The following is a 13,264-nucleotide window of genomic DNA, read 5'->3' as shown; positions in this document are numbered from 1 at the left end:
TGGCTTAAAAATATGGTCTTTATCTCAAAAGAAGATAGAACCATCTAACAACATTAGAGGGATATAATGGCTCCAGTGTCTTCTCTCCATAGTTGCCCAAGTGAGCTGCAGTTTCCGGGAGATCATTAGCCCATCAGTGGTGACTAGCAACCTACTGCACTCATCGGGATGAGGGTGAGCAACTTACGCCCTGCTGGTTCAGTCAGCCACCCGAGGGGTCAGTCCCCTTATCAGACTTTCAAATGTTTTTCATTCCTTCCTCCTCTTTTGAACCCACAGATTCCCCTCCCTCAGCACCTCCACAACCCAGACAGTAGAGTGAAAAACAGCCAGGTTCTCAAGTCGGAGTGGCCTGTGTTCAAATCCTGACTCTATCACTGCACACCTGGCGACGAGGGGCAAAACACTCCACTCGCTGAACCTCAGCTTGCTCATCCGCAAAAGGGCGCACCCACCATGCGGATTGTCAGGACGAACGGCATAACAAGTATGGTAACCCGCAGCTTCTACAATTATGAACTTGAAGTAAATCTTTTCTTCCGTTACCCTCCTCCATGTCTCCTCATTCATTCCCAGAATCACGTGGAGGTTACATCTAATTTTTTTTCAGATTTTATTTTCTGCAGTCAAACATTTAAAAATCCAAATGCAACATTATTTCAATTTTGCTAGTTGATGGAGATTTCCACTCCACAGGAATTTAGGGAACAAAAATTAATCGTTGGCACAAGAAACATTAAATTCAAGTGAAAACATAGAAGCCAGCATTGTCCTTTATGAAATAATGTTAACTATTATCCTTGACCCCAAGTTTTCACATTTTACTCTCTCAGTTTACTCCCACTGGCCAAATGCTTTCCCATTCTCTCTTTCTCTCTGACACACACACAGAGACATGAAGTTTCTGCTTATAATGACAGTGACTTGTTTGTGCCACATACTATCCTAATATTTTTCATGAATTTCACCCTCACCATGTAGGTATTATTATCCCCATTTAAGTAACTTGCCCACGTTTACCAGCTAGCAAATGATAGAGCTGGATTCTGAACCCAGGCAGTTCACGCAGTGAACACACAGTGCCAGAAATACACAGGGTGCTCCACAAATGCTGGCTTCCCCTTCTTGTCTATCAGCCCCAACACTCCATCTCCATTTATACACATCCAAGCACGCCATCACTGCCGTGGCCTCTAGATGTCAGACTAAAACTCTCCACGCAGCTCTGATGCTTCCAAGATCTATTGTCAGAGAAAGACAGATCCTAACAAGTGCTGAGAGATTTCAAAAGGCAAATACACACACAAACCAAGGAGCCTGGCCGCGGGTAGAACTGTTTTATCCAAGAATAGGAAAAGAATGACCCTTCCTCAACACTCCCTGCATTTCTAGCAAAATCTATTTAAAAAAATCACAAAATGCTAAAAGAAAGAGGATTTCTTGCGGGAACTAAAATGGCAAAGTTCACGTGTGCACTGGGGGAATGGAGACAGAGAGAAGCAGCCTAGACGCAGAAGGGGAGAGCAGAGAAAAGTGCAGAGACCCCAGAAATGGCAGGAAGGGCTTTGGGCCAGAAGTTGTGGAATTGGGGTTCCAGCCAAATTAATGGGAAGTTCTGGTAGGTGGGAGAACTCCAGCCACAATGTAACTAGGGTCACCTTAGGACTTTGCTAAATCCATGCATAAAATCATTATTTCTGTATTTATATTTTGGTGTTAGAGACCAATTGTACCCCCAATATCTGTTCCCCTCTACATCGATAGTTATGAAAAGAATAATTGCACACATAACCAACTACCTGAAATCTACATTTTCCAGATTCTTTTGCATGTAGGTTTGGCCATATGACCAGCAGTGGCCAATGGAATGCGAGGGGAAATGATATACACAATTTTCAGGTAATGCCCTTAAAAAGAAAGAGCGTGCTCTCTCTTTCCCCTTTCTCTTCCTACTGACTAGAATACAGATGTGGCACTGAGTGTAGTAGAATTACAAGACGGAAGACTCTTAGGCCCCATCACCCTGGAGCTGTCATCTCAATCTTGAACTGCTTATGTTCAAACTGATATGGAAAAGAGAAATTAATTTCTGTCTTGTTTAAACCTGTTATTTTGGCCTCTGTCACAGAAGCCAAACAAGGATTCTAATTAATATTTTTATAAATCATTTCAAATTACTTATTACATTTTAACTACATCATCATCCTTATGAGGAAGATGAAAGAGGGGTGCTTCTCTTCATTTCACAAATGGGAAAACTGACTAAGAACACCATGCAAAAAATAGTTTTCTCTGCAAAAGAATGACTGTGGCTTAAGGTATAACCCACATGAGGACTAACAGTCCTGTTAATATATAAATGTAGGGTTCTGGGTGGGTCCTAAGTGGGTATAATATGTTGCTGTAGGGTCATCAGTCTTAATTGGAAAGAAATTGAAGGGAGTAGACCTGAATAAGCTTTAAACAGAAAATTATCTTGTTCTTCCAGACACTACAATGGACCAGAGATCACCTGGTCTCTGGAACAGAATTTCTGAGATGGGAGGGGGGAAAAGGCCATTTTATAAAAGCTCAGTCCACGAGGGGTTAGCAGAGCCAGGATTAGAACCCAGGTCCAGCATTTTTCACAGTGCCACCCTCACATCCTTATTATTGCTATTCTTATCCTTAACCGTTTACTGAGTGTGAGCCGTGTTTCAATCACCATGCTAGTGTTTGATGTAGCAGGTATGGCTTAGAGAGCTGGCATGTCGCCCAAGATAATACAAACTTTCGAGTGGTAGAGTAGGATTTGGACTTAAGTCTGTCTGACTCTGTATAATTTTCACTACCTTATGCTGGCTCTTTTAAGAATTCAGCTTTAGGATGGAAGATGAAAGAAGGATAAATTAACAAGAACAATCACAAACCCCAGGATCAGGGCCTTCTGCCGAAGGCCTGTATACCATACAGGAGAGGCAAAAGGGATACTATGGAAGGCATGTTTTATGCATGAAACCTGTTCCCAACTGATTGTGATGGGTTGGATTTATTGGCCCCAATTCTTCATACATGTCTTCAGGGCTTCATTGTAGACAGAAGATACCCCACCACCCCTTGGTTTTGGGCTTGGCCATGTGACTGACTTCGACAAATGAGATAAGGCAGAAGCAATAATGTGTTAGTTCCAAACCTAGGCCTTAAAAAGCCTCACGTGGTTCCACATGCCCTCTATTGCACCATAAGAAGAGCTTTACTAAGGGAGCTGCTGCCTCATCAGCATGGGCCGGAAGGAACACAGGTGGAACAGAGCCACTCTGCGCAAGCCCAGCTGGACCAGCAGATCTGTGAAAATAACGACAATGTTGTTTGAAGTCACTGAGTTTGGGGTGGTTCGTTACACAGTATTTTTGTGGCGATATTAACTGATACTCTGCACTTGGGATTTCTCCAGGTGTCTTAGTTTACACCCTGAATTCCCTTATAGAGCACAAAAATTCAGGTTGTTCATTTGGCCTGAGAAAGCACGAGAAGCCGTCAGGGGCAGACATGAAGGATCACTGCTGAAGTGTGAAGCCAGTGTTGCTCCGGACGGCCAAGAAGTTGGTCAGAACTAGAACTGGCTTCAGGATTTCATTGCTGTATGACCCATCACTGGCTGTTTGTCTCAGACTAGACTATATCTCAGCACAAATTTCTGTCGTTGTGTCGGCTGCTCTAGCTGTCCATACAGGAGCAGGCTGGCTGCCCACACATCTGTATCCCCTGGTCCCTCTGCCCATTCCGGTTCCTCTTTGACTGGTCTTGTTGAGAGTTGTCTGTCCCAAAGTTGGTTTATCCCAGGAGATGCTTTGAAAATGCCTGGAGTCCCCAAGGGAAATAGGGGCACTGTCTGCTGAGCTTCAACTCTACCCCTTCCCACCCATATCTCCCAGGTTAGAGTGACCTGTACCAGGAAGCTCCACTCCAGAAGTCCTACTGCCTACCCCTAGGGACATGGAAACATAAGAATTTGTCCACCACTTGAGCCAATGACATTTAGCCTTGTTCCAGGATTCCAGAGATCCTACTCCCCTCCTATTATTTCCCCTTCTGCTTTGTCCCATAACAAGAATGGAAGTGTACCCACCCGCAGGCTAAGTTCCACATTCTCTCCTCCATAGACCAGCATCCCACCATCCAGAGATCCAATCTCTCCCAAGAAGAGCCTGTTGGCAGCCAGGATGCCCATGATGGAAGGACTCCTGTGGAGCACACAGCAAGAGCGTTACTAACCCCTCAGTGAGGAATGGGTCAGGACGGAGGTGAGGAGTGGGAAGCCCATATGATGGCTTGGCCTTCGAAACTCTACCCAAGCTGCTTCTTCTCCGGAAGACTTTCCCTAAACCCTCAGTGTGGACTAAGAGCATATACTCTTCCCTCACCCCCGTGCTGTCATAACCCTTCTCAAATTAGATTGAAATTACATCTTTTTCACCTTGGTCCTCCTACTACATAGCCTGATAAATGCTTAAAGTGGCCCAAATGTTTTCTAGAACATTATATACTTTGCTTTATTTTACTTGAAAGCCCTTAAATAGCCCAAAGTGTCTGTGATTTCTTATCTGGGATCAGCTTTTTTTTACTCTAGCCTCTATCCTTCACCCCACCTCCTCCATTTCTCCCACACCCCTCCCACCACTACCACGAAAGATGAACAAAGCCCACACCACCCATTCCTGACTTCTCGTGTGCTAGCCAAGTTTCCTGTGCCCACTCAGACTTACTTCACTGGAGCGGTGACGTCATGCAGATCGATCCAGGCGTTTGGCAGTGGATCATAGCGGCACCATAATTCCCAGTTAAACCCATCAACTGCCAGTGCATACTTATCCAGTTCAAAAGTGTCAAAACGAATGTTGTCAAACACGGGAGACACAATCACAGTGCGGTCTTCCTGAATCCGAGCCAAGATAGGCTCTGCCCTGGAAGAAGAATGTGTGACAAACCCAGGCTGGTTACGCGGGCAAGCAGCAGAAGCAAGCGGACAAAGCTGCTCCCAGCACCTTGCCCTGACGCTGAGCACCTTCTTCTTTTGGGCAGTGCTGGGTGGTGAGTAGGACTCCCCAGAGTGCAGAGAATCTCTGAAGCTTTCAAGATAGCTAGGGCTGCTAGCAGATGACCCACGTCAAGAGCAGATTTGAAATTAGTACCCCAAAATTAGTACCCGCCCCTGAGCTATTGTGAACCAGGACTATCAGTATTCAGCCTGAATTTACATTATCTCTTGGGTCTCCCTGTCTCCAAAATGATGTCTCTTTACTATCTGATTCCCCACATTCTCTAAAGAAGACAGCTCTCTTTGTATCCCGCAATTCAGAGTTGAGGAAAACCTTCAGAGTTACCAAAAAGATAATCTCTTCATTTTACAGATAAGGACATAAATGTCTAGTTAGGTGAAGTGACTTATTCAAAGTCACAAAGTATTTCACAAAGTTATGATTGGGATCCAACTGTCAATACTCCAATTCCATTGCTTTTTCTCTAGCACTAGACTACTTCCCTTAGCCAACCAAAATCCCTGAGTAAAAGCATCCTGTCTTTGGAGCTCCCATTTGTTTAAGGTCTGGTGTTGGTCTTCCTTGTTTCCACAATATCCTATCTTGTATTCAGTACGTGTACTGTACAATGTCTCTTTTCTCCCCTTTCCCGGAAGAGAAAACCTCTTGGAGCCTTACCATCCAACGTTCACTTCAACATGAGCATCCAAGATGGCGACCACATCAGCTGTGGCCACTTCCCTGCCAGTGTTGCGTGCTTGAGCCAGACCTTTTCTCTCAGTATGCCGTATTATTTTCAGTAGTCCTGGATACTTCTGGTTGTAAAGCTTAATCTCCTCATCCAAGTGTGCCTTTAGTTCTTCTGCCAACCAAACGCACATCTATGGAAATTCTGAGTGCAATAATCAACGTGGTACAATAATTTCATACTATTATGTGGTTGGACTACTTACAGTTTAGGATGAGCAGTTCTCCAGCCTTGACTGAGAAAACAGATAGTGTTTCCCCTGCACCTGCTTTTCCTCTCCCTTCCATCCTTAGGCTTAATGTTACCATTCTTACTCTCCTTCCCCTTGAAGTTAAACTATCTTGAACTAATAATACTGCTTACTATGTGCCAGGCACTGTTACACGTGCTTCATGTATGTTGAAAAATTTAGGGTAGAATGAGTGGGATAGACCTAACCTAACTGAGGTAGAAGTGCTGACGGACAGACATTGCAGAGACGGCCTGGAATGTCTTCTCTACAGCGAAAACGTCAAGATTTTCTGGAGAATCCATAAACAACTGAAGTTATTGTGTCTTGTTTTAGATATTCCTACTTGGCCAACTCAAGGACCAATTGAGACAGAACTCCCAGACTAATTTCTTTGCCAGTTTCTAGCTAATGAGTTTATCTCCAAAATTATGCAAACAAGATTCACTTTTCCCAGATTGTTTGCAGTTTTTCCTTCCCTCTCTCCTCTCTCTTTTACCAGCCTGTCTATGCATTTGTTCTTGGACTCAGCCTACCAGTTGACTTCCTCATATGTATGAAAACAACTTGCATGCAAATCACTAAGCAGTGTTTAAAATATGTAACCAAATAACTCTGAGTTATTCATTGATAATATTAATTCATTTAATTCTCAAAGAATCCTATGAAGTAGGCACTTCGGTATTCCCACTTCACAAGTGAAAAACTGAGGCCCAGAAAGAGGGTATTCTTTCCAAGTCACACATCTAGTAAGCCACATACTCTGGATGTGAACCCATGTCTTGTTTACCCACCATGCCAAGCTGCCCCAAGAACTATGTGTGTACTTGGTTGGGTTTATCAAGACCTCCCTCTACTTTCTGCCCCCTCCATGGCCAAGAGATGAGATTCTTGCTGGTTTCTTTCTCAGAGGAAGAGTAGATTTGCGAGTCCTGGAGTGGTCAGAACCTGGAATCAAAGGGCTCCAGATCCCTTCTTGGTGTCTGAGATCCTACTGTGGACCCCACCTCAGTCCCTCAGGTCTCTCTCATGGTTCATGGAAAGGGCAGAGGTGGCTTCGGAGTCATGTAGTCCTGGACCTGCCTCAGCTCCCCCACTGACTCATCATGCAATATGGACACACTATGTGATTTCCCTGTGTCTTAATTTCTTCATCTGTGTAATCGAGGTGATGATCCTCTGTCTTGACTTTGAGAAGATTAATGTACCCAATACAAACAGGCCTTTAATAAATGATCCCTTCCTTTTTCCTACATGAGAAGCCCAAAGTGTCCTAAACTCTAAGGTAAAACCCCTTTCCAGCCTAGCACAGTCAATAAAGAGTCATTTTTACTATTATTCCTTGATCAAGTTGCTCACCATTTGAGCTAAAATCATCCACCAAGATGATCTCCTTCAACAATCGAGAGGGGGTCCGGTTGATAATGCTAGTGATGGCCCGCTGTATAACGGACAGAGCTTCATTCATGAATATGAGAATGACACTGAGGGAGGGCAGTTGTGAAGAATATCTCTTCTGAAGACATCTGTAAGAGACCATATTTTATAACCCTATTACTTTTTTAAGTTGCTTTAACATTACTCTCCAATTTACCCCTTCACTACATATGATGTCATATCAACTTATCAACTCTCCCAAACTCATTAGGAAGGGAAACTCTCAGTTGCTTATCACAATAGCAAGAAGATTTTATATCTGTTTATCCAAAATTCTTCTAATATGGGAATAAAACTTATTTCTTTTGATTAATCTTCAGTAGACATTTCCATTTGAACAGTCAACATGCCCAAACGCCATCCCCAAATTAGCTTCCTTGCCAGAAGCCTCCTTTCTGTCATTACCACCACCCTTTCCCCATGTTCTCAGACCTCCAGTTATCTTTGACACAACCCTCTACTTCACCACTATAGAGAGGTAGGAAACTGTCCAAAGAATTGTGCTTGACACATTTTTTTTAATGTCATAGTTTACATTTATTAAATACTTACCGTATGCTAGGACTGACTTACTCTTCTTTTTTTAACATCTTTATTGAGATGTAATTCATAAACAATAAAATTCACCCATTTAAAAGTATACAATTCAATGTTATTGTTTAATATTCAGAATTGAACAACCATCACCACTATTTAATTTTAGAACATTTTCATCATACTGAAGTGAAACCTTGTACCTGTTACCACTTATTTTCCATTTCTCCGCAATCTATTCCACCCACATGTCCCTCAGCCATAGGCAACCACTAATCTATTTTCTTTCTCTATTGAATTCTTTTTTCTGGACTTTTCATACAAATGGAAATATACAATACGTGGTCTTATATGACTGACTTCTTTCACTTAGCATAATGTTTTCAAGATTCATTAATGTTATAGCACATATCAGTACTCCATTCCTTTTCATTGTCAAATAATATTCCATTGCATGGATATGTCACATGTTTATCCATTGCTGGACATTTAGGGTATCTCCACTTTTTGGCTATTATTAATACCATTATGAACATTCTCAAACAAATTTTTGTGATGGCACATGTTTTCATCTCACTGATATATCCACCTAAGAGTGTAATTGCTAAGTCACACGGTAACTCTATGTTTAATAATTTGATGAATTGCCATACTGTTTTCCAAAGTGGCTGCACCATTTTACATTACCTCCAGTCATAAATAAGTGCTCCTGTTTCTCCATATCCTGGACTTATTGTCTGTCATTTTGATGATAGCTATCCCAGTGAGTGTGAAATATTATCTAATTGTGGTTTCGATTTCCATTTCCTCAATAACTAACGATGTTGAGCATATTTTCATGTGCTTTTTGGCTACTTATATATCTTCTTTGTGGCAATGTCTAAGTCCCTTGTTCATTTTTAATTTGGTTGGTTGTCTTTTTTACTATGGAGTTGTAAGAGTTATTTATATATTCTAGATTCAAGTACCTTATCGAATATATAGTTTGCAACTATTTTCTCCCACTCTGTGAATTCTTTCTTGATATTATTTGTAGCTAAAGAAAATTTCAGTTTTGATGAAGTGCAATTTTTCAGTCTTCTCTTATCACTTGTGCTTTTGGTGTCGTATCTAAGAAGCCCCACGACGTAACCGATGATCTCTAAGATTTACTCTTATGTTTTCTTAAGAGTTTTAAAGTTTATATCTTACATTTACATCTGGGATCATTTTGTGTTAATATCTATGTATGGTGTGATGTGGGGTTCTAACTTCATCTTTCTGGATGTAGACACCCTGTTGCCCCAGCGCTGTTTGAAGAGACTATTCTTCCCCCTCATTGAATTGTCTTGGCTCCTGTAAAGAAGAAAAACTCTCCTGTGTGTTTCTGTCTACTCATAGCACTGCTCACAGTGAAAACTTCAGGGACCAGCTATGTGGGGTTTTTCCCACATCAAACAATTCTGTGACACCAGCTGGGTGTCCTACACTTTAACTCGGTTCTGACACCAGTTCCTGGAGTTGATATCAGATTCCACAGGTTAAGGGTTCAGGCCCACAAGACTGTCCCCTCCACTCTGGAGGCCAACCCAAGTCCAGGTTGTTACTGTGCTTCTGACCCACTGACTATATACACTGGAAGTTCCCACAACCCCCTCCTTAGGTTAGATTAATTTGCTAGAGCAGCTCAAAGAACTCAGTAAGTCAGTTTACTTACTAGATAACCAGTTTATTACAAAGGATCTTAAAGGATACAAATGAACAGCCAGATGAAGAAATACACAGGGCAAGGTCCTGAAGGGTCCTGAGCACAGTAGTGTCTGTCCCAGTAGAAACTACCATCATACTCCTGGCATATGGTTGCAGTCTTGTCACAAACCCAGAATCTCTCCTGATCCCATAGTTCAGGAATTTTGATGGAGGATTCATGATGTAGGCACGAGTGATTAAATCATTGGCCATTAGTGATCAAGTGTATCTTCAATCCCCCTACCTTTCCAGGAGGTGGAGTTGGGGACTGGGGTAGGTTCTAGCATGTTCTAGCCCTCTAATCACTGGGTTGGCTCTCTGGCAACCAGCCTCTATCCCTAGCGGCTTTCTAAAAGTGACCTCATTAACATAAACTCAGGTATGGTTGAAAACAGCTTGTTATGAGTAACAAAAAAAGACCCCTTTACCTCTCTTCTCATTGAGGAAACTTCGAGGATTTTAGGATTCTGTGCCAGGAACAGGGGCTAAGACCAAATGTATACTTCTTATATAAATCACAATATCACAGCACCCTTGTGAGGAATCAATCGACCATAAATGTAAAAGTTTATTTCTGGATATCAATCCTATTCCACTGATCTGTGTGTCTATCCTTAACCAGTAACACATTGTCTTGATTACCATAGCTTTGTAGTAAGTCTTGAAATCAGGGAAAACGTGAGTCCTGCAACTGTATTCTTCTTTTCCAAGACGTTTTTGCTATCTTGGATCTCTTGCATTTTCATATGAATTTTGGGATCAGCTTGTCAATTTTTACCCAAAATACAGCTGGTATTTTGATAGGGATTGCAGATCAACCTGGAAACTATTGCCACTTTAACAAAATCAAATTTCCGAACATGAATATGGGGCATTTTCCTTTTATTTAAATCTTTAATTTAAATAAAAACCAATGCTTTGTAGTTTTCCATTTACAAGCTTGCACTTTTTTGTTAAATTTATTTCCAAATATTTTTTGGATGCTATTATAAGTGGACTTGTTTTCTTAATTTCATTTTTGAATCATTTGTCACAAATCTATAGAAACATAATTGAATTTTGTGTATTGATCTTGTATCCTGTAACCTTCCTGTTTTCATTTGTTGATGTAAATAATACATAACCAATCTATAAATTAGAATTGGGGTGAGTTTATTATGCGCCAACCCTGAGGACTGTATAGCCTGGCAGAGTCCTTTCACAAAGGCATAGAGCACTCCAAAGAAGTAGGGGTGTGCAGAGCGGTTATATACAGTGAAAGAGCATGCATCACATATCACCGGAATGTCCTTTTTACAATAGTCATGAGATTGCCTTGCCAGCATAGCAATTCGGTGAACACAGTGGGTCAGCAGTCCCAAGGTGGATGGTCACAAGGTGAACACAGCAGGTCAGCAATCAGTCCTTAGTTTAGGGAGAGATGCTTATTCTTAAGGAAATGCCAATTTGGGGGAAGTTACAGCCTTATCTTTAAGGGCATTGTTCTTGTCTTTGGGACGTAGTAAGTACTTAAAGCAGATAGACAACGCATGCTCAATGGCCACGTCAGGCCCTTTTGGAAAAACAAGTTCAGGCTGAATTAGTTTTACACCAAATGGCTTCCTCATATCCACCAATATATCCCATTGCTTGTCATTTATTTATCACATTTATTAGCTCTCATCATTTTCTAGTGGATTTTAGGGTTTTCTCTATTTGAGATTATGTCACCTGTGAACAGAGATCATTTTACTTCTTCCATCCCAAACTGGATGACGTTTTTTCTGCTCGTCTGATTATCATGGCTAGGATTTTAAGTAAAATATTAAATACAAATTGTGAGATCAGACAACTTGTTTTGTTTCCGATCATGTGGGAAAGCTTTCCTTCTTTCACCATCAGGAATGCTGTTAGCTGTGGCCTCTTTGTAGATGCCCTTTATCAGGTTGAGGGAGTTCCTACCTATTCCTTGCTTATTGAGTGTTTTTATAAGGAAGGGGTGTTGGATTTTTTTCAAATCTTTTTTTTTCTGTGTCTATTGAGATGATAGTGTGTTTTTTGCCCTTTATTTTATTAAAATGATGTATTATAATAATTGATTTTCAGAGGTTGAACCAACTTTATATTCCTGGCTGAAATCCTCCTTGGTCCTAGTGTATAATCCTATTTCTGTGCTGTTAGATTCAGTTTGCTAGTATTTTGTCAAGGATTTTTACATCTATGTTCATACAAGATACTGCTCTGTAGTTTTCTTGTGATGTGTTTATCTGGCTTTGGTATCAGGGTAATACCGGCCTCATACACTGAGTTGGGAGTGTTCCCCCTCTTATATTGTTAGGAAGAATTTAAGAAGGATTGGGGGGGGCCAGCCCCATGACGCAGCGGTTAAGTTTGCACGTTCCGCTTCTCAGCAGCCTGGGGTTCGCCGGTTCGGATCCCGGGTGTGGACATGGCACTGCTTGGCATGCCATGCTGTGGTTGGCGTCCCACATATAAAGTGGAGGAAGATGGACACGGGTGTTAGCTCAGGGCCAGTCTTCCTCAGCAAAAAGAGGAGGACTGGCAGTAGTTAACTCAGGGCTTCCTCAAAAAAAATAAAAATAAAAAAATAAGAAGGATTGGGGCGGGGCTTGGCCCAGTGGCTCAGTGGTTAAGTGCCCATGTTCCGCTTCTCAGCAGCCTGGGGCTCGCCGGTTCGGATCCCGGGTGTGGACATGGCACCACTTGGCACACTGTGCTGTGGTAGGCGTCCCAGGTATAAAGTAGAGGAAGGTGGGCATGGAGGCTAGCTGAGGGCCAGTCTTACTCAGCAAAAAGAGGAGGATTGGCAGTGGTTAGCTCAGGGCTAATCTTCCTCAAGAAAAAAAAAGGGTTGGGGCTAATTGTTATTTAAACATTTGCTGGGATTCTCCATTGAGGCCATCAGGGTCTGAGCTTTTCTTCATGCGTAGTTTTTTAGTTATTAATTCAATCTCTTTGCTTGTTAAGGCCTATTCAGATTTTTTATTTCTTCTTGAGCCAGTTTTGGTAGTTTTTGTGTTTCTAAGAATTTGTGCATTTCATCTAAGTTATCTAGCTTGTTGGGATACAGCTGTTTATAGCATTCTCTAATAATCTCTTACTTCTATAAAATCAATAGTGATGTCCTCTTTCAATCCTGATTTTAGTCGTTTCTATTTTTTCTTGGTCAGTCTTGCTAAAGTTTTATTAATTTTGTTGATCTTTCAAAAAAACAACTTTTTGTTGACTTTACTGTTTTTTCTATTTTCATTTCACGTATATTCACTCTGAAAACATTAAATGAGTCTTTTTTATAATTTTCTCCTGTCAAATAGGTGATTTTTAGGGAGGGGAAATGCTGCACTCAACATTCTGCCATTCTGGAAGGAAGACTCAATCCACAATTTTTTTTCCAATTTGAAGTAGTTGCCAACATAAAAAAAGTCCATTTATTTCTGGTCTCTCTGACAAACCAAACTTTGTCTCATTGCAAACACTTTCCCACTGCTAGCACCCACTCCGACCTGAGCCAGAGTTGCTGCCGTTTCTCACAGCATACGTGCCCTTTTCCCCACAGCTCTCACCCAAAGC

At 41.6% G+C, this 13,264-nt stretch overlaps 1 protein-coding gene across 3 annotated transcripts in view; it reads right to left on the bottom strand.

The window, feature by feature from the left end:
- Window positions 1-13,264, bottom strand: part of GALNT8 (polypeptide N-acetylgalactosaminyltransferase 8) — a 46,063-nt gene that overhangs the window by 14,061 nt on the left and 18,738 nt on the right. For all 3 annotated transcript variants that reach the window (XM_014841741.3, XM_070494630.1, XM_044755965.2), the window contains exons 3-6: window positions 7,355-7,521; window positions 5,697-5,880; window positions 4,746-4,943; window positions 4,109-4,223 (exon numbers count right to left, since the gene is read on the bottom strand). In XM_014841741.3, coding sequence (XP_014697227.2) covers window positions 4,109-4,223; window positions 4,746-4,943; window positions 5,697-5,880; window positions 7,355-7,521 — 664 coding nt within the window. The remainder of the gene's footprint in view (window positions 1-4,108; window positions 4,224-4,745; window positions 4,944-5,696; window positions 5,881-7,354; window positions 7,522-13,264) is intronic.

The sequence above is a fragment of the Equus asinus genome, chromosome 22, assembly GCF_041296235.1.
Source record: "Equus asinus isolate D_3611 breed Donkey chromosome 22, EquAss-T2T_v2, whole genome shotgun sequence".
NCBI classification, from domain to species: domain Eukaryota; kingdom Metazoa; phylum Chordata; class Mammalia; order Perissodactyla; family Equidae; genus Equus; species Equus asinus.
Note: the sequence above shows the minus strand (reverse complement) of the source record. Positions and strands in the feature narration are given on the sequence as shown.